At 41.5% G+C, this 21,702-nt stretch overlaps 1 protein-coding gene and 1 long non-coding RNA gene across 5 annotated transcripts in view; one reads left to right on the forward strand and one right to left on the reverse strand.

Moving 5' to 3' along the window:
* BRDT (bromodomain testis associated) overlaps window positions 1-21,142 on the forward strand; it is a 93,727-nt gene extending 72,585 nt beyond the window's left edge. For all 3 annotated transcript variants that reach the window (XM_053248953.1, XM_053248952.1, XM_053248954.1), the window contains 5 exons: window positions 474-621; window positions 7,344-7,483; window positions 14,186-14,391; window positions 17,989-18,136; window positions 20,261-21,142. In XM_053248953.1, the coding sequence (XP_053104928.1) occupies window positions 474-621; window positions 7,344-7,483; window positions 14,186-14,391; window positions 17,989-18,136; window positions 20,261-20,326 (708 nt within the window). In that variant the 3' untranslated portion in view covers window positions 20,327-21,142. The remainder of the gene's footprint in view (window positions 1-473; window positions 622-7,343; window positions 7,484-14,185; window positions 14,392-17,988; window positions 18,137-20,260) is intronic.
* On the reverse strand, window positions 5,311-13,533 carry LOC128324417 (uncharacterized). Of its 2 annotated transcripts, XR_008306844.1 has the most exons (6): window positions 12,417-13,533; window positions 12,183-12,258; window positions 11,384-11,581; window positions 10,422-10,492; window positions 9,060-9,323; window positions 5,311-6,699 (listed from the first exon to the last, which is right to left on the reverse strand). It is a non-coding gene; the product is annotated as an uncharacterized LOC128324417 (long non-coding RNA). The 2 variants fall into 2 exon arrangements; XR_008306843.1 differs by lacking the exons at window positions 5,311-6,699; window positions 9,060-9,323 and having other exon boundaries at window positions 9,703-11,581.
* Window positions 21,143-21,702: the final 560 nt, after the last annotated feature.

Below are 21,702 nucleotides of genomic sequence, written 5' to 3' on the forward strand. Positions count from 1 at the left end.
AAAATGTCCTTCATTACTTTTGAGGGGATTTAAAAAGTGCTAGGGGAGCACTTCGTTTTCAAAACTTGTTTTTAAGGAAGCACAGGATAGTATGAAGTCATCTCTAAGGCTGGATACAGATAAACACTTTACCACACACGTGCTTACCACATGACAGGATGATGCAAATGACAAAACTATCCTGAGGTAAGGGAAGCTCACCCTGGAAATGGCTTTGTTCATACAGTGTTCCTGAGCGTGAACTTGTAACCCTGACCCCACCATGAGAATCATGGGTACAGTATCTATCTCTTCAACAGGTGGGGCAGGGTTAAAGCATGTCTCTTGGAGGAGGGATCCAGATGCACTCTTGGGGATACTATATTCAAGTACAGTGCCTTCACTTTATATAACTTCTGAACAGGGCTTCTGTCTGGGCTCTACAGCAGTAACAAATCTCAAACTTTTCTCTAAGACTCTGAACTTTTCTATAGGTATCTTGCTCCTCTTCACCAAATATTCCAGCAGGCGATACCAAAGAAATTGGAAAAACATCATTCTGGCATCGGGCACAACCAACAGCTTTCCAAAATAAAACTTTTTTTGGAACTGCAGGCTCAAAACCTATTAATCGAGAGCAAAGTATGTATTCTGATAATACAAATGTAACTGGGGATGGGGCACATACTTCAAAATGAAAGTTGAATATTCTGGTCAAAATAAAGTGGTACAAAAGGGTACTCCACTTTGCTGGTTTATCTAAATACTATTTCACGCACTTAGTAGGATAAGCAAATTGTATTGTGGGAGGCCTCTTGTTATGTTTCACTGAACTACAGTTTAACAGATGAAACAGGCTGTAATCCAGATATCCACTTTAAATCAATCAGAACTTTGCTATTGATTTAGTGGAGTGTGGATTGTGCCAATAGAGGCTGAGTGCATCAGTACATATCCTAAAAGCCAGTTGTACTGTAATTGTAAAGATTTTATTTGATGCTTGTTAACTTTACTCAAATGGCTCAGTTTCCAAAATGTTGAGAAACTTTGTACTGAGTTGATGAAATTCTTCCTGTCTTGAGGGTAAGAGCAATGCCATGAAATAACAGATTCCAAGTAACTTCCTCTAAAATTGGGCTGAGGAGGAGTCACTGAATGCAGCACACCCAATCTGGCGTGAAAGCATGTAGGGGAACACTTGGTTTATTAAAACTTCTTTTTGAAGACTTGCAAGATGGTATGGTGTCCTTTCTAAGGCTGGATATAATCGGAAATGCAATAGTAGAAGGATGCTGTAGACAATTTACAATTTATTTCAATATTGCCATACAATTTCAATCTTCTGTACTCATGAGAATTGTATTGTGGGAGAGGGATAGAATATGTAATGTAACTAGGCCCATCTAGTTAATATAGTCTGATGTCTTAGAGTAGTTTAAGAGCAGAAAGTTCTAATTGGGTATGTGTGGGAAGCAACAACCTTCCTCTGGCTCCTGAGAAATTTCATGAGTCTTAGCAAACCTAGTTGCTTCACTATAAATTCTTCCATTGTTTTCATCAAGCAGAAACCTCCACACTTGCCCTGAATTTGTCTAAAGGCATAACTCAGTGGCAACCAAAGGACAGCAGAGTACACTCTTGCTCTCTGCACTCCTGAGAAGTGTTGCTAGTCCTTATCAAAACTTTTTTTTCCTTTCCCCAGAAATTTGGCAACTCTAGTCTTAATGTTGGTATGCAAATATTCTGCATGAGAATACTCCACCCCACCAGATGTAGGGATAACTAGATAGATTGCAGTAGAATTTTGTGGGGGAGAAAAAATGCTATGTTACAATAAGATTCTTGTGTGGCATAGCTTTGCCATCTTCTGTAACTTTAAAATACCTTTATTCAAACAGTGGTGGTGAACAGTGAGCATTATTTGGGGAGGGCTTAGAAATGCTTAGTTAATACAGTTAAACAGATATCTGAGATTGTATCTGTACTAGTATAAATATCACTACTCTATTTAGTTTGGCATTCTTTTACAACATGCAAGAACAATATCATAACTGTGCATTTTAAAAAGGACTGCTATCATAATTCTTGAATCATGGAGTTTGTGAATAATGCCTATTGGCAGCATTCACCAGTATCTACTGGGAGTAGACATCTAAGAGAAGGATTTTTCAAAGTATGAATTATTAGTGACAACTGCCTATAAGCTTAAAATTAACCTAACCATCTCTGTGAAATGAACAGATCTATATATTAAACACCATTTTTGGTAACACAATGAGGTCTTGAGTGTATAGTATCAACCAGTAGGAACTAAAGATTCTCTTCATAAGAGAACTTTGAAAAAGTTTAGTTGGATTTCATGTTCACCATATTGTTCTGCTTTTCTATCTCTTATGTTGTATTCCACCCCGCCACTTTAGATACCTGATCAGCTTACGTATCTAACAACTGAATAAATAGATGAAAACACATCTTTTTATCAGTCTTTTATACTTTATGTAGATGTTTTCACAGTAGTAAAAATAGCATTAAGAGCTGCTAATCCATTTTAATGTGCCCCATACATATTGGATCCCAAATGAATTTAATGGCTTCTGTTTTTGAATCTTGGTATTATATTTTGAGTTCATGACATAAAATGATACAAATCTTCATAGGGCACTGTATGGTAGCATTCTGTAATTCCCTGTTTGATTTGTATTAGTCCAAACAGACTAGTAGGAGCAGTATGGATCACGCTTTCAAAATGAATGAAGGTTGCAGTAAAACCCTTTACTAATTTCTTTTTGAGATATGATTTTACTGCTATGGGTTAGTGCTGCAGTTCAAAGCCTATTACAGGGGAAGCTGCTATCTGGAAATGCCCCCCTCCCCCTCAAAAAGACAAAAGTGTCTGCTAGCGTAGTTTTGTTTCAGTTGACAACCAATATGTTAAAATTGCAAATTTCTATACACGGAGTGTATATGTACATATCTATCTATGTGATCGCTAAGAATCAACATTGACTTGATGGCACTTAATCAATCGATCGATCAATCAATCAACCGAGTAGTGTGGCCCTTATTCACATCATCACCCTCCTTCTGGCATGCTGTGATGGGACTACATAGGTAAATCCTGGAGGAAGAAGCTCTGGACTTGTCCGCCTGTTGTCTTCCTCTCCATGGTTTCAAGAGTTCTGGAAGACTGTAGCCAAACAGTGCATCCATACTTCAGACTTCTCTTGCTCTTCCCACATTCAGCACCTTCCCTCTGCAGGCAAGCTCAGGGATGTCTGGGGGCATGGTTAGGAAATCACTTTGGTGCAGAGTTGTGGCTAGCCAACACACTCCCATTTGCTCTATCTAGAGAACATGTTGGTTCTCTACAGAGGACTAATGGGACTGTTCAGGGCATGCAAATCTATATTAAAATACTGCAGTAAGAATGGCAAAATATTTCATTAAATCATTTGAACATGCCCCAGCTCCAGTCTCCCTATGTATCTGACAGCATGAACCCTTTATCACTGTATAATTCACCCCTGCGAGCAACTACATGAGAAGCTACTTGAAAAACTCGGCTTTTGAGGATGCTCTTTATGGGGAGCCATTTATATTGAGTCTCTTCCATTTATATCAAGTCTCTTATGACTTAAGCAGTTTTCCTCATGGGGCTGTTCTTAGATGACTGCCCATGTACCATCCCATTAACTTAGAGAAGGGTTTCGTCCCCTCTAGATCCTCCAATTCCAAGAGACAGTCCGTTCCATTTCATCCTTTTTTCACAGTCAGGAATTATCAGAATTACTGGGATTGTACTAAGGATATGCAATACACTGATACCCATGGCCACCAGAGTTATTCCGGTTAAAGAACTCTTCCTCCATTCAGTGCCTACAACTGAATATTGGGACATCTGTGGAAGCATGGCCAAGAAGCAGGTCGAGGTATGTGCCTTGCTGGCACACTCTTGTTTACCTTGGCATTAATGGAAGATTAATGCTTGAACAGAACTAAAGACTAGTGATAATTCAGAGTTGCATCTGCATCAGTATTTGTGTTAAGCAAGTTTCTTCCATGTGATCCAAAGTAAAAAAAAACACTTTTGATGGGTAATAGTTTAAGTTGGGGAAGAGGGCTGAATTTTCTGAAGCAGCACAAGTACATCACTTGAATGCTAGAAGATGGATGGATGAAGTACAGGACAATCTGTTACTTGGGAGCTAATGAATAAAAACAAAAGGAAGGAGAGCTGGTCTTGTGGTAGCAAGCATGACTTGTCCCCGTAGCTAAGCAGGGTCTGCCCTGGATGCATCTGAATGGGAGACTTGATGTGTGAGCACTGCAAGATCTTCCCCTCAGGGGATGAAGCCGCTCTGGGAAGAGCAGAAGGTTTCAAGTTCCCTCCCAGGCTTCTCCAAGATAGGGCTCACAGAAATTCCTGCCTGCAACCTTGGAGAAGCTGCTGCCAGTCTGTGAAGACAATACTGAGCTAGATAGACCAATGGTCTGACTCAGTATATGGCAGTTTCCTATGTTCCTAAGGTCTGGAACACCAACTAGCCAGATCAGCTGGCTCATAGCAGCTTGCTGAATTTGTTGATCAGAGTTGGTGTTTGTAGCCTTTTTCATTTTTAAGAGGAAAACATTTTTAGTTCTTTAAATATTTGTTTTGGAAGTGGACACTAATTCAGAGAGAGCGAGGCTCTGAATCTCTTTACATGGAGCTCAGTGTTGTAGCACATGTTATTTCCATTCCAGTTGAGAAATCTGCTATAAATTTGAGATTGAACATACTACTTCTGCTGGTGAACCAATGCAATATTAAAATATCATTCCACGAGTGCAGCAGGTAGTCACAGACTTTTCAAGATAGTCTCAACTTGTGGGAACCTGTGTTATTGGAAGAAATTTTGATCGTACGCCAGAAAGTAGCAACTTGACAAAATGCATTGTGTGTGTGTGTGTGTGTGTGTGTGTGTGTAAGTGCAAATATTTCAAAATTGGTATGCCAGACTGTGAAATAGAAGAATGCTACTTAGTAGGGACATACTTGAGTGTTTTATAGTCATGACCTTCAACTTTTCAAATTTGGGACCCACTTCTTAACCCCAACTTTCAGCATGGGTTTTACTTCTTCCAAGTTATTCATGCATTCATTCTCTTTTCCATTCCAACTTTCCATTGCTTCCTTCTTTCTACAGGCTAGACTTGAACTTTTGCATTCATGGCTGAAGACATGCAAATATCCATAGCTATCATTTCTCTTCTCTTTCCAACCACTGGAGTCCCTTCTTCCATTGGGCATTTCTTCCCACCCCCTCCACACCACTGCTCTCTCCTTGATACTTGTTAGCAAAGAAACCCCGCCCCCCTTCTTAAGTGTTACCAACTTGTGGATTGTGACTCACATCATCATCATCAATGGTTCATCGTATATGGGGAGTACGAAATAGGGGATATGAAAGTTATCTTTTTATTGGCTTTTTCAAGATTTACAGAAATAACTACATGAGACATTGTAATATTTTAAAGTATGAATTGTTTTCATAAATGTAACTCCTTTCTGAAATTATTACAAAGAAGTAATAACTAAAGCAGTGTTACCTAACTAATAGGCATTATGAAAGTAGGTTGAAGGGGAGTTCAAAGAGTTGTGAATTAAGAAATGGAATTAAAAATAATCCCATTGTTGTCATAAAAGCTGTAAATACTGTATGTAAAAGGTTATTGCAAAGAAATTTGCATTCTCTGCATTAATTTCTTAAAATCTTAATTTCTGCATACCTACTGTATCTCACATTTTAGTTTAAAGTTTAGCCATTCTTTAATAGACCCCCTTTCCCTCTCCATAATTAACATTTAAATGCTAAAATAAAGATTTTTAGCAGCAATCAAGATTGTCATTCTTTCTCAGTGTAATATTATTCTATCACTGCATAATAAAAATATCTCACTTTAAAAAGCAGAAAGTAGCAGAAGAATGGCTGATGGGTGTGTAGGATGAGACCCTGCCCAAACGGAACTATATTGATAACACTGCTGGGATTTATTTGTCAACTGTGCTCATTACTAGCTCAACACTTGGCCATTTGAAGCTCCCTTTGTGAGCTAGCTGCATGCATTCATTACCATATGCAGAATCTGGCTTCCAGCTTCCGTTGAGAAGACTTGGGATCAAAGTTATGTTGGTAACATTTTTAGCCCAAATTTGCACAGTGTTTATCTTCTTCTTCTCAGTAGCCATGGCAGGGAGAGGGGAATCCATATTGCAACTGCAATATGTGGACAGTGGGGTTGGTCAAACCCTTTTGACCCCTTCACAGTGCCATTCTGGATCATTCTCTCCTCTTGCAGCTGCTATTGAGTAAATACTATACACATATCTGGACCAAGCATGTTACAATGTGTAGTTTGGCCCCTGTTTTCTTGGTGCTTCTCATTGTATGTTAACCTGGAAACCTGCACATGGCTATAGAGAGTGAGTTTTGTGTAAAGGTTTTACAAGTTGCCATATGGGCACTGAGGTGATTGTAGTAAATTAAGTCATGTTTGCTTTCAGTGCTGTAGCAACTCCATAAACTGGTGCAATGTTCTTTAATTACAAAAATAAATTGCTGCTCTGAAGATACTCGATACTTAAGGAAGAATATAGCTTACCTTATGATGGTGGTGGTGGTGGTGGGAAGCACACAGCTTCCCTTACGGATTTTCTATTGGCCGTGGTGAAGAGTATAACTTGTGTATAGGAAGTAATCAGTGAGATGTGGGTTATAATACGTTTCGAGAGTTTTTATCAGTATAACAAGTTTTTTTCTTAAAGAGATGGTGGCTCACAACCTCTTATTCCTCTGTTCTTGTAACCCAGTGCAAGTGAATTGTGCGTTTACACCATTGGTAGGTAGGTATAGGGGCTGACCTACTTGTTTAGAGGAAGGAGAAACAAGCAGCATGGCGAGTTTTATTGTAAATGCAGGGTTTCTAAGTAACAGCCTCTTCTTCCCTGGGGAGCCTGGGAAAGAGCATCACAGGAGGCAAAATGGTCCCTGTTAAGATTGGAGTGGGGGAGAGGAAATGAGTAACGGAAAATGTGCATCTACTACGTTCAAGTAGGCATCTGAAAATAGAATGCTGCAGCCACAGGGGGAGTTTTTGCCCTTCTGCTTACTTGGAAATTGTGCAAAGTAAACAAGGGACAAACAAAACCTTTCTGAGATGGAAGAGTGGAATTGTACGCTGACTCCCACTCTAATGGATACAAGCTTTTTACTTAGGCACTCTTGAGGTACATTTTTCTCATCTAATACAAGAAATTTAACAGAGGTGTTCGGCCCCTGGAAACTCACTCCCTTGTCACTCATTGCTTCTGTTTACATTTCCAGAATTAAAGACTAGTGTTCCAGATGGTCCATGTGGGCAACGTATGACTGCTTCCGCACATGCCACTGTTCCAGCAAGCTGCTTTGATAAGTGTGATGGTAAAAAAAAGAGGGAGATTAAGCCGCCAATACCTTTAGTAAAGGTAATGTGCTGCCTTTGGGAACAGCCTTCTCTAACATGTCGACACCTAAAAGCTGGTTGCCTTTTGGCACTGACTTATTGGGATTCTTCAAACCACATCCGCCTATGTAGGTGGCTGGGGAAGACAGTAGCTGCTTTTATCACCCTGGTTTGAACTGGTGCACGTTGACTGTTCAGAAAAATGCAAGCAGAACACCCAACAGCAACAACACACCAAAAGTGACACAGTCAGTGGGCATGCTAGCAATCTGGCTGTATGACTAACCCAGTCACATGCTCAAACTTGCCAAAGCAATTCACCTAATTTTTGATCTATCTATTGGGGAGAGATGAATTTTTCCCTTAAAAATATTTTTTACTAGCAAATTCTTCCCCCACAGACACTGACTAGGGACATGTGCATGGAACCGGGAAGGAGTGGTTCAATGGTGGGGGGCGGGGGGGGGAAGTGTCGCATTTTAAGGGCGGGGGAGGGTGCACTTACCTCTCCCTCCACTTCCCCCCCGCTGGCACTCTGTTATTCAAGGCTCCTTCGGGGCGGCAGCATACCTCCCTGCTGCCCCGTCCCCTCTTACCTGGCGTGTGGCAGGTACTTCCGGGCAAAGAGGGGACAGGGTGGCAGGGAGGTATGCTGCTAACGGAGCTCTGATGGGGGGGGGAGCGGAAGGAGGGGTAAGTGCACCCTCCCCCACCCTAAAAGTGTGCCTCCTCCACCTTTGAACCGGCCAAACAGCTGGTTCAGAGACCCTTAAAAGGGCCTCCAAACGGGTTCGTGCACATCCCTAACACTGAATCCTGCTATTAAGCAAGAAGCAGGAGTTCAATGGAATGGTGTAATATAAAGGGATCTTATGCATGGTGGACTCCATCATCCCCTTTCATTGAACAACTGTTACCTCACTGTTCAAAATCTACCCTGTCCAGGTATTTATAACATTCGTGTTGACCTTCATGGTTTGGTGAGGGCTTGTATGGAAGGTTATGTCCTGCATCTGTGCCTGTCTGTGTACCATTCGCAGTGCATGCTACTATAACATCAATAGCTTGTCCAACAGTGTCTCCACTTGCACAACTTTAGCAATCAGTGCAACCTTCTGCCCCTCATCCAGAGGAGCCAAGTAATCCTCCTTGTGATCCAAAGAATTCACAGGTGCCTTCTCAACCAAATAAAATGGTAAAGAAGAAGACACCTCCTGTAGCACCTCTGGTGGACGATGATGATGGAGATGGATATACTTCGGGAACCACAGAAAAAGATTTTGATGGAGAAGATTTTCCCTCTGACCTACTTTCTAAAGTGTCTCCAAAGACTTCACTTTCACCTACAGAAGAACTTAAAGCCTATCACGCCCAGATTAGAAAGATGGCTGAGGCTTTGGGCCTCTGGCTGTTCCAAAAGATTCCATCTACAATATGATGGCTAAGGCAAAGACTTCACACCCAGTGGCACTTCCCATTCCCATGTTGCCAGTTATCACCAAGGTGGCCCAGTCTGCTTGGAAGTGTTACAGACATCTACACCTATATTGAAAAGCTTAGAGGGATTATATAGAATCCAGTAAGAGGATAATACATACCTGGTATGCCATCCTGTACCAAACTCCCAAGTAGTTGATTGTGCAACTTCATCCAAGGGAGGTCAGCGTCATTGAACTCGGGCTGAACAAGGGAGAAAGACTGATGGTCTTAGGAAGGAAAATATATTCCACCTCAAGTCTGCCCATTAAGATTGCTAATTATGCTGCTTGTCTTGCTAGATACAGTCGTCATTTATGGGACATACTTTTCCAGGATTCCTCCTCAATGTCGCCAGAGGATTTTCAAGATAAATTTGCAGAGACCTATGAGAAAACTACAGCTGTAATTAGGCAGCTGCTCAGCACATTCAAGCACTTTGCAGAGACAGAATCAAGAGCCAGGACGATGGCTGTAACACTACGTTGGCATGCATGGTTGCGATCCACCAACTTGCAGCAGGACATGTGTGATCGGGTGAGACATTTACCATATGATGGGAAAGGATTTTTCTCTGAGAGTACTGACTCTACTATGGAGTCTTGGAAAAAATCAAAATACACAGCAAAAACATTTATGGCATCTACAGCCTCTGCTTCTACGTCAGCCCGTTATCGGTCATATGGCTGGCAACAGCAGCATTCTAGTTTTAAAAATCAGGAATGCAAGGAGACAATATCGCCCTTATCAAAGAAACAAGGGGGTTGGACAAAAGAATAAGAGACAGGCTACTACTAATAGGGACCAGAATAAGTAGACTCTGATTTGCAGATCTGTCCACCACAATTAAAACCAAAAGCACCAGTAACACCAGCTTTGTGATTGCCAACAATTCCATCAAATTGGCAAGTCATGCTCAAGCATGGCACCATCTAATATCAGACCAATGGGTCCTAAGGATTATAGAAGCTGATTACGCAATAGAGTTCAAAACTTTTCCTCCATTTTCTGGGATGAAATACACAAGAGCAACTCCTGTGTTAGATGTGTTACTACAAAAGCAGGCAATTGTTCCAGTGTGGTGGATGGAAAAGATGTCAGGATTTTATTCCTGTTACTTTCAAATCCCCAAGAGGGATGGAGGCATTTGGGCAATTATGGACCTGAGGGAACTCAATGTTTGTGTGGGCATGCAAGTTCAGAATAACATTGCAAGGAATACTACATTTCCTGTGCATGGAGGAGTGGGCGGCAACGTTAGATTTGAAGGACACATACTTCCATTTGGGAGAATGCAAAGAATGTAAATCTAAGATTTACAGTGGGCAGTGTAGCGTACCAATATACTGTCCTTCCATTTGGATTGTCAATCGCATTCACAAAAGTGATGGCGGTAGTAGTGGCATACTTATGTATGGATGGCATCATGATCTTTCTATATTTAGACAATTGGCTATTGGTCAGCAACAACAAAGGAAAGTTACATGTGCAGATCCGGTTTGTGTTGTGGCTTCTACAGGACCTGGGCATCAATGTCAACTGGAAGAAGTCTAATCTGGAACCAGAAAAATGCACATGTTATATCTGAGCGGTACAGGATATGCAGTTAAAAAGGGCTTTCTTACCAATGGACAGATATCAGCAAATCAAAGACCTAGTTCACCATGAGTCTGCTGCAACCGGCAGAAGCTGTTCAATGGCATTTGGATTTGATGGTGTCATGCAATGCGACAGTGTGTTATCTGTGGATATGAACACTGCAGATGTGGTATCTAAAAAAAAATTTTGCCCCAATGTGGACAGTCAGCAAAAAATGCTAACTCTTCCTTGGAATGTGTTGAACTCTCTGTGGTGGTGGACAGGGCAGTCAAATCTGCAAACAGGAGTCCCTTTGATCCCCACATGATGGGTGACAATGGATGCCTCCTTGTGGGGGTGGGGGGCACATTGCTTCGAGCATCAGGTGCAGTGGATGCAGCACCAGAGTTGTATGCATTTGGGGCTACTAGCTGTGTTGATGGCTTTCAAACTGTTCAAACCGTTGCTTCAGAGAAGAGTGGTGCAATTTCATCTGGGCAATATAATGGCAATAGCGTATTTAAACAGACAAGGAGGGACAGTGTCCCGCTCCCTCTGTCAGCTGAGTCTTCAGATGTGGGAATGGTGCATAGACCAAGGAATCCACCCTTTAGCCATCCACATAAGGGGTGTAGACATTGTTCTTGCAGATGACCTCAGTTGTGCGATTCAGCAGTATCAACACCATGAATGGGAACTGAACAGTGCATACCTAGAAAGGGTCTTCGACCTGTGGGGTCATCCATCAATAGATTTGTTTGCGATTGCTGTCAACAGAAAGTGTTGGAGATACTGCTCACGTGCAGGATTCAGCAAGGGGTCTTTGGGAGATGCATTCTAACACATATGGAACAAAGGGCTTCTTTACCTGTTCCCGCCACAACCATTGATGAACCGTGTACTGGTGCAAATGATATGGGATGATACATTGGAAATTCTAGTGACTCCGTGGTGGCCCAGGCAGCCATGGTTTGCACCGCTTCTCAAACTCTCGAGGGGGATATTTCAGACTCCCACTTCGCCCAAAGCTTCTGGTCTGGGACAGCAGGGCGGTGCAATAAAAACTCTACGGATAACAGTATGGAGGGTCAACTTCTAGATGAGAGACTACTTAATAACAGAAGGCCATCAATGAGAGAGAATTACTACAATAAATGGAAAGGCTTCAAAGTGTACACAAGGCAACATGGATTCCTTCCTGGGAAAGCTACATTGACACAGGTCTTGCTTTATATGACCTTGAACGGGTTAGCAAACCTGTGTCTTAGAGTGCATTTGGCAGCTATTTCATCAGAACACAAGGGCTGGGATGGTGCAACAGCATTCTCCCATCCGGATTGTAAGAAGTTCCTAAAAGGGCTGAACAACTTGTATCCTCCAATTAAGAATCCAGTGGAACAATGGAGCTTGTCCCTGGTGGTATTGTCATCACTGACTGAGCAGCCTTTTTTGCTGATAAGAGAAGCATCTTTGAAATTGATAACTTTGAAAACAGTTTTTCTGATTGTGATTACTACTGCAAGGTGTGTGAGTGAACTGACTGCGTTGAGAACAGATAGTCCATACACTCAGTTTTATCCGCATAACATAGTTATGTGCATGGATCCACAATACCATCCTAAAGTGCTGATGGAATTCCATATGAATGAAGATATAATGCTGCCTACCTTCTTTCAAAACCCAGAAACACAGCTGGAAAGGGCTCTACATTCCTCGGATGTGTGGTGCGCATTACTGTACTATCTGGAAAACACAAAGGACATGAAAAAGACAAATAGGCTATTTGTAGCGTTCAAGGGGAAAGCCAAAAGTCAGCCAATATTGAGAAAAAGGCTTGCCCATTGGTTGGTACAGTTAATTGTGTTAGCATAGAAACAACAAGGGGTTAATCCCCCACGTACCATACGAGGGCTTATGCAGCTTCAGCAGCCCATCTATCAGGAATTTCTAATATGGCTGATATCTGCAAGGCTGCTACATGGTCATCTTAGCCGCCACTCATAAAGCATTACACCATTGACCTGTGTTTGGCAAAAAAAAGCAGGTTTTGAGAGGAGTGTGCTAAAGCGGGTGCTGCCATAGCTTCAAGGGCTACTGTGCTTGCCACCAATTGGGAAGCTGGCTAATCACCCATTCATTATGAATACAATGGCAGTGGATCTCAGTCCAGAGAAACAGATTGCTCACCTGTATGATGATCTGGTAGTGATCCGTTGTATTCATAAGACCCACTAGAACCTCCCCGTTACAGTAGCAAGAAGCAAACATACAAACCTTACAGGGACACTTAAGGATCATCAACATATGGCGGTCTCCAAGAAACTGAGTAAAGGACGCCCCAACTGCCAATATTAATGGAAGCACGGTGCACGTGCCTGGCAGAGTGGGCATCGCAAGGAGCTAGTCAATCTATCTGTGAGGTCCCTGCGCAGGTGCAGAACCCATTTATTATGAATATAATGGATCACTACCAGATCATCAGTTACAGGTGAGCAACCTGTTGTTTTCATGCATAGGTGCATCATCCTAATCTAATAAGAGAACGAAGGGAAGAGACTATCCCATGGTCAAAATGGATGGTAGCAATTAGGCGTTGCCCCAACCCAATGAGCAATCTTGTCCAGGCAATCTGAGGAGTGCTTCATCCTACTCTCTGGAGACTTTTGTAGCTTTCTAGGAGCAAAGACCTTTAATGGGATTAAACTGTTTACTTTTTATTCATTCTAGTGGTGGTGTATTGTATATTTCTGCCTGTTGCATACTTCTGTTCATTGTATATTTTTTTGTTTGTTGCTGGTCATAGACTGCAATAAAGAATTGAACTGAGCTTTCTAGGAGCCAAATTACATCTTCCAGAAACTGCTTTTCCCAGAATAAGGAGAATGTGTGGGAGGTTGATTACATGTATTTGCATATAATGTAGTTCAGCAGTGCCAGTCCATGACATTTTGATGCCTGAAATGGAGTACCAAATGGTGTTCCCTCCCCTCCTTCCTTCAGTTCCTTCCTTCATTCTTTTCAAAACTCCCCCTTCCTTACTTTTTTTTATTAAGAAAGGAAGAAGAAAAGCAGTGTGGTGCCATTTTGCCCCCCTTTCTCTTCAGGCCATCCATGGGGATGGTGTTGGGTGGGCTACTATGCTGCCCCTGGAAACTGGCCCACAATCTGCCACGTGAAGCTGCCTGCTTCACCTTGCTTTATAGTACGGCCAATCACATATGTCAGTCCTAAATCAAAGCAAACTCTTGTATCTGGTGAGTTCATAAAGATATAATGGAAGAACAATTTTTTAAAGTACTCCACACTACACTATTATATATATATATATTCTCAATGCAGTTTACATAGGGGGGGAAAGATAAGATGGTTTCCTGTCTGCAAAGGGCTCACAATAGAAAACACAAAGTAGAGACCAGCAACAGCCACTAGAGGAATACTGTTCTGGGACTGAATAGGGACAGCTGCCCCCACCCCCCCCCCACTGCCAGACATAAAGAATATCACACTTTGAAAGCTTCCTCTTTGCCCAGTTGCTAATTTTGCTAACCAGGCAAACTTAGCAACCCATAGACAATATCCTATTATACCTTGTATTTCAGTCCTGTCGGAAGTGGAAAGCTGGTATTTGCTTGTCCTTAGAGCTGATAGATCTCACCTGTTTTAATTTCAGGACATAAAAGTCAAGCATGCAGATTCCTGGACAAGTTTAGGTAAAATGATACCTGCTCCAGTCTCAATCAAATCCTCCAAGGAAAGCTTCAGACAGTTCCAAAAAGCTGCGCTAGAAAGAGAAGAGAGTGAGTGGGCAAAGGAGCGAAAAAGGCAATTGGAGCACGCTGAGAGGAGACTGAAAAGCCTCCCTCAGGAAAAAGAGAGGTTTGTAATTCATATAATTAAACTGAAAGGCTGTATTTCACATGTCTGTTTAACTAACTTCATATTGAGTGGCTGCCAACTGGGTTGCTTAGTGGCTATGTGGAATTGATTCCTATTTGAGGGGAAATAATTAAAGCTGGTAGCAAGTCACCGTACTGGTACAACACCACAGTCTACTGAATAACATTTTCAAGGTTAGCCTGATTTTCTTTTATATGCTCATGTTTATATTAGACAACTGCAGAAAGATTGTTGGTTGAAACAAGCACTTGTGGTAAACCGTGTGACTCCGTCGGAGGCAACAAATTTAAAGTAAAACATAAGGTTATGCTTTCCAAAGTGTCCACGCCACACAGGTATAAACAAAGATATCATGTTTCAACAACTAACTCTTATTTTGCTGTTTCTCAGACTTTGGAGACTTAGAAAGCTTTATGGATTAAACAAAGCACACTTACCTCTCTGCTTTGATATGTCTTTTTGGTGGACTTAATTTAGCATGAATGTTGTAGTTTTGCCTGCAAACTTGATGGGTGATGGGAGACAACAGGCTTTAATGGCTTTTTCTTCAGCAGCCTTTGGAATGTGACACCCATGACACTTGGAGGGAAGAGAAAGAAGGAGGGAGGCAGAAGAAGTTGAGATTTGAATTTGGAGTCAGAGAGCATTCCAAACTGAGTCCTTGATTGCTTAAGTGCCATCAAGTTGGTATTGACTCTTAACAGCCACATAGATAGATGATCTCCGGGATGATCTGTTTTCAACTTGGTCTTCAATGTCTCTCCAGTGGTGCATTCACTGCTGCTGTAATTGAGTCCATCCACCTTGCTGCTGGTTGTCCTTTTCTTCCCTTTCCTTCAACTTTCCCCAGCATTATGGACTTCTCAAGGGAGCTGGGTCTTCACATAATGTGTACAAAGTATAATAGTTTGAGCCTAGTCATTTGTGCCTCGAATGAAAATTCTGGATTGATTTGTTCTGTGATCCATTTGTTTGTTTTCCTGGCTATCCATGGTATCCTCAAGTATTTTCCAGCACCAAAGCTCAAAAGCATCAATACTTTTTCTGTCCTGCTTCTTCGAAGTCCAGCTTTCACATCCATAGAGTGTCACGGGAAAAACCATGGTACGAACAATTCCAATCTTTATGGGTATAGACATGTCACAGCATCAAAATATCCTTTCCAAGGCCTTCATTGCAACCCTACCAAGTGCTAGTTTGCGGTGTATTTCTTGACTGCTGGATCCTTTACTGTTGATGGTCGATCCTAAAAGGCAGAAGCTATCCACCACTTCAATGTCTTCATTGTCAATTCTGAGGCTGGTTGCTGTACCCGTTGTCATTAGTTTAGTCTTCTTTACATTTAGTCATTGTCCCATTTTTTCACTGTGCTCCTTGACTTTCATTACTAGAGCTTGCAAATCATCCGCATTCTTAGCTATCAGAGTGGTGTCATCAGTGTAGCTCAGGGTATTGATGTTTCTTCCTCCAACTTTAAAACCATGCTCATCTTCTTCCAATCCAGGTTCTCTCAGTATATGTTCAGCATATAAGTTGAATAAATAAGGAGAAAGTAGACAGCCTTATCTTACTTTGCCGGTCTTACTTTGTCTTACTTTGCCGGTCTGGAAACAGTCTGTTCCACCATGTTCCTTATGCACTGTGGCTTCTTGTCCTGTGTATAGGTTTCTCATGAGATGTTAAGACGCCCATTTTCCTAAGGATATTCTGTAACTTGACATGGTCAACACAATCACAGACTTTTATGTAGTCAATAAAGCACATATTGACTTCTTTTTGGCATTCTTTGGCTTTCTCAATTATCCAGTGTGCACCAGCAAGGATGTCTCTTGTTCCTCGGCCTTTTCTGAAACCATCTTGAACATCTGGCATTTCCCTTTCCACGAAGGGCTCTAATCTGCGTTGGATGATCCTGAGCATTATTTGGCTAGCATGTGAAATTTAGGATATTGTGCAATGGTTTGTGCAACCTGTTAAGCATCCTTTCTTGTGTATGTAGACTGACCTCTTCTAATCTGTTGGCCACTGTGTCGTTCTCCAAATTTGCTGGCATAGTTTGGTTAGAGCCTTGACTGATTCTTCTTCTGTTGTTTGCTGTATATCTGTAGCTATTCCATCAGTTCCTGTAGCCTTCCAATTTGGTAATCTTCCTGTGCTAGAGGTTCTTGCAAGTAGGGAATATCTTCTACAGTATCTTGGATGTTGACGTACTTGTTGTACAGTTTTGCAATATACCCCATCCATCTCTGTTTGATCTTCTCTGAATCAGTTACTATCTGTCCTTCAGCATCCCTTAACATACTAATTCGAGGTTGGAACCTCCTTCTGAGTTCAGAGATCTCTTGAAAAACTTGCCTTGTTTTTCTGTTTCTATTTCCATCCTCAAGGTCTTTACAGACGGCGTTGTAGTACTGCTGCTTGTCTCTTCTAACAGCTTTCTGAAAATTCCTATTAAGTTCCTTCATGCAGTCCTTAGTGGAACTGAAAGTACCTTGGGAGACACCAGGGCCCATGTGGTTGCCTTGAGGAATTTGGAAGATCAGTGAATTATTTCAGAGCAATGCTTGGATTTTGAGGGGGGAAGTAGGAGGCCCCTAATAAAATCCACAACCACCAGAATTCCCCTCCCAGTTTTAGCTGAATCATGCCCCCCTGTGGATGTCTAAAATCAGTAACTAAGAAGACTGCAACAAGAAGTGGGAGGTGTGGCTGCTATGTAATTTAAGCAGGCATGTGATTTAAGCATGTGATTTGAGCACTGTTTTCAGCATTTGTTTTGTTGCTGTTTCACTTTGTTCTTATTTTGTGAATAAAACATCTATAGCATCTTTGTAATATATCTCCATTGCCCTCATAGCTATACCTTTTAGCACTACCACTGGACTCCTCACTATTTGGGAAGTGGGCTGTGCTTAATATTTTCTCCTTCTGTTCCCATAACAATGGCCACACATCCCTTGTGTCTGCAAAATAGCCCAGTTGTTTTCCAGGGCCAAACTCTGTATTCTAATGTAATGTGTACTTTGCCTTTGCATGCCAGGGATCTATTTTGTTAAATGTCATCTGTAGAGGGTAGGAGAATGATCTGGATAAGGACCATTGTGGTGGTGGGGGGAAAACCTTAACCACATGTCCAGTTCAGGCCCAACTTCCCCCATGAGGGAAACTTCCATTGGTGCCAGTGGGAGCTTTACTTCCAGAGTAAATACGCAGAGTCCTGTTGCACTTCGTCAGTCAGCGTTGGGACTGTGCTTTCTGAGCGATGGTGATGATTCTGTCAGCTGTAGTGTGGGCTATGTCAGGGACTTCTAGTGCATCCTTGCTACCTCCCTCAAGATATTACTGCCTCTGTATTTGTGGGGAACAGAATGAGTGTTGCCTGGAACCCCTCTGCTCCAACACACATAGAATGAATGTGTACCTATACACTTAAATTTTCAAGACACACCATTTGGGAGTCCACTGCACTAAATAACAGCTGATTATAAGTCAGCAATTGCTTTTGTACACTTAAGGCCTGTATATTTGAATCTGTAAGGAAACAAAAATTACTACTTTTTAAAAAAAAATAAATAGAAACAATGGAGAAACTTCAATCAAAGCAAGTTGTTCACCTCTGAAAGGAGAACCATCTACAAAAGAGCAGCTACATTCACCACAAAGTCTTGTTGTAGACCGTAATTTGGCAAGGAAACTGGAGCAAGAACGCAGGAGGAGAGAAGCGGTAAGTAATTGACACACAAATCAGCTTAATCAGCATTGGTCCCTGAACACAATGCAACAGCTGAGGATCTGCTCCAATAGCTTAGCTGACTTCAAATGAAGTTAATGGAAATTTATTGACTAAAGCTGGCTGTGAGGAGCTAGCTTAGAAATAGAGGTTGGGTGACATGGAATGCTTTGTCTCCATGGTATGCCACAAAATAGCGACTGATTGCTATGCATATTGAGTAATATATAGTTTAATTCAGAAAATATTCTTATTGTTTAGGGCAGGATTACAAGTTAGAAAGATGTCTGAAAACAGCTGCCACATTCAATGTTTTCCTCTTTATTGTATTCATTATATGTATATCCCAGCAGACTTCTGTCATTGATAGTGTTGATAGAACTTGATGGTGTTTTCCTGCTAACTGGGCAAAGAAGTACCTCTCAAAGTGGTGACTCTCTTTATATTAAGCAAGAGGAGAGCAACTGGCCCTATTCAACCCCAGCACAGCATTCCTCCAGTCACTGCTGTTGGTGTTTCTTTTTAGACTGTGAGCCCTTTGGGGACAGGGAATCACCATCTTCTTACTGTGTGTTTTTTCTTCTTCTGTGTAAGCCACTTTGAGAATTTTTCCTTTGAGAAGCAGTGTATAAATAATAATGTAATAGTAATATAGGGTTCCAGGTGCTCTTGCATCCAGACACTAACCAGACCTTGACTTACTTAGCTTCAACAAAATGGCTGTATCATATGCCCTTTAATTTACCTTTGTATCCTTATATCATGACAACCTGGTTTTCCACACATGAGTCATCATTTTTGCATGCTGCTGATGGGGGTGGGGAAATGCACATAATGACCTGTGATAGGTTGAACTTGATGTGGGGTGTGTGTGTGGCGGTGGGGCTTCAACAAGGGCCTGCCATTTTAGCTTTGCTTGTAGTTATGGTTAATCCATAACTACATAAAGAGAGCCAGTGTGGTGTAGTGGTTAGAGTGGTGGACTAGGACCGGGGAGACCCGAGTTCAAATCCCCATTCAGCCATGAAACTAGCTGGGTGACTCTGGGCCAGTCACTTCTCTCTCAGCCTAACCTGCTTCACAGGGTTGTTGTGAAAGAGAAACTCAAGTATGTAGTACACCGCTCTGGGCTCCTTGGAGGAACAGCGGGATATAAATGTAAAAATAATAATAATAATCCCCGCATACCTTGCATACCACTGGAAAGCTGACATTTTAAATACCTTTACTCAGTGCCAAACTAGATGATAAACCTATTGCATAATTGAGGCCTGCATGTATATTTGTTTACTTGTTTGTGTGTTATATATAAATAGGAGCAACAAGGGGCCCTGTTTGGAACAGCAGTGGCAGGGAGAAGAACTTTAACCCTTTGCCTCTGCTGTGGTTCTAATCTGGATCGGAACCAGTGCAAGTGCTATTTTAAAAGAACATAAAATAAACAGGTCCTCATACAATAATCTATAGAATTTGGAGCTAGCCCTCAGAAGCACGTTCTGCTGAAACTTACTCCCAGGTATGTGTGTGGAGAATTGCAGCCCTAAGAGTACACAGGATTGCAGTCCCAGGGCATAGTCTGAGGGCACATGATACAGCCACTTTGTTGAAGCTAAATTAAATAGGTCTAGGTCTTGGGAACGGCCCAAGATTGGCCCACATCTGAAGCAGGGAGTGCTGCCACCATCCCTGCTTCATGTGGCAGCATGTGATGCTTTGCTGCACCAGATGCTATCCCCTCCCTTACCCAGTGGTGGCATTACTGCTTCTTTTCCTGTCATGTTCTCTGGATTTAAAAATGAAGAGAAGAATGGAATGGAAGAAAATCTAAAGGAGAGAACCACATTTCCCCTCCACACTTCCTCTTGCACACCATTCTTCTCCTCCTCTTTAAATCTAGGGAGCATGGGAGGAGCAGAAGCAGCAACTGACAACGGAGGCAAACAGCAGTGGTCAGCATCCCCTGACCACTGCTAAGCCACCACCTGAAGGTACCATCTCACAGCTGGCCAACTCTCCTCAGGCTAGTTTGGAGACCACCCAAGAATCCCATGAGCTCCATGATGGAAGAAAGGTGGAATATCAATGTAATAAATGTGTTTTCATTTTTTTAAAAAACAGATGGCAGGCACCATTGATATGAATTTTCAGAGTGACGTTATGGCAACGTTTGAAGAAACCCTGTAGTAACAGGAATGAAGATTACGGTTACTTGAAAAGTGGCTCTAGATTTCAAATATTCCTCCAGTCTACTGAGCCTGTTATTGGAATACCTCTGTGGTAATATTCCATTGGAACAGTTAACTATTTTGAAGAGTCAGTGTATTCAGTTTGATAAAACTTGCAATATTAAAACCATAAGAGCATCTGTAAACTTTCAGTGTAAAGGCCTAATTGGTCAGTCATCAATGCTTTATAAGCCAGTTTTCTGAGCAGTGTTAAAATACTGTATCTTCTTGTTCCAAACATTTTATCCTGTGTTTCAAAATACTTTGTTTTGATTTAAATAGAGTAAAATAAGCAAAAGCATTGCTTTGGGGATTCAAATTTTGAATTGAGATATGTCTGAGATGAGGAAGGAACACTTATTTTTGTATCTTAATATCTGCAAATAGACATCTTGCGTCTCCATACATGAAGTACATTTTTGTTATACCAAATACTTCATCTTAACACTGGTATTTATATGTGTTTGTTTTTATTTCTGGCTAATTGTATTTTAAGTTGTAGTTTGCTTTGCAATGGTAATGGTTTTCAACTCATTTACTACTGAATACATTAATTTGGGATTTCTCATTTGAAAAGAAAAATCCAATATCTGCTAAAGATTTTTTCACAGTAAAATCTGTAAATAGGTAGTGTGTGTTTGTTTGTTTTTCAAGTATAGTTTATTCTCATCTTCTTTTGAACAGAACCCTGCAGTATTTTGTATTTGATATTATTTGCCTTTATATTTTACATCTTCCACATGATAATAAAATATATTGCCATGTTGAAGCTAAATTGTTTTGCAGTTTCTGAAACTTTGGTTGTTTTTAAAAACTGTGATATTGTTAGGAGAATATCTATAGAACTTAAATCCCATAGTTCTTGGATTTCTCATTCATCTATAGACCTACACTCCAGTCTCAATCCTCTTGACTGGGATCCCAAGGGCCATGCATGCTCTACTATACTCACACAGAAGGCTTTTCAGTGTCCCCTTTCCAGTGGCAGCCCCCATGCCGCCCTCAAAAGCTGCTCCAAAGATTGAGGGGATCTTCTGAAAGCAGCCCCTTGCACCTCATGGATCACCTTTCTTGAAGGGAAGAATCCACTTCATAAGAACCGTAGAAGGTAAGGAGGCCATCTTCAGCTTATAGTTTGTAGTTGAAATTTGTGACATCCCAGGTGAAATGGTGATATAGGTTCCATACTGTGACAAGGGCGTTCCCTGGTCACAGATGCTTATCGACTGCATCTGTTTACCCTTCTCTTACTCTGTCCTTCAGTTCACATGAAAGAAGATATGGCTGTAACAAGGTTGGAGTGGGCTCTGGGACAAAGATGCCCCACCACCAGCC

This window comes from Hemicordylus capensis, chromosome 4 (assembly GCF_027244095.1).
Source record: "Hemicordylus capensis ecotype Gifberg chromosome 4, rHemCap1.1.pri, whole genome shotgun sequence".
Lineage (NCBI taxonomy): Eukaryota > Metazoa > Chordata > Lepidosauria > Squamata > Cordylidae > Hemicordylus > Hemicordylus capensis.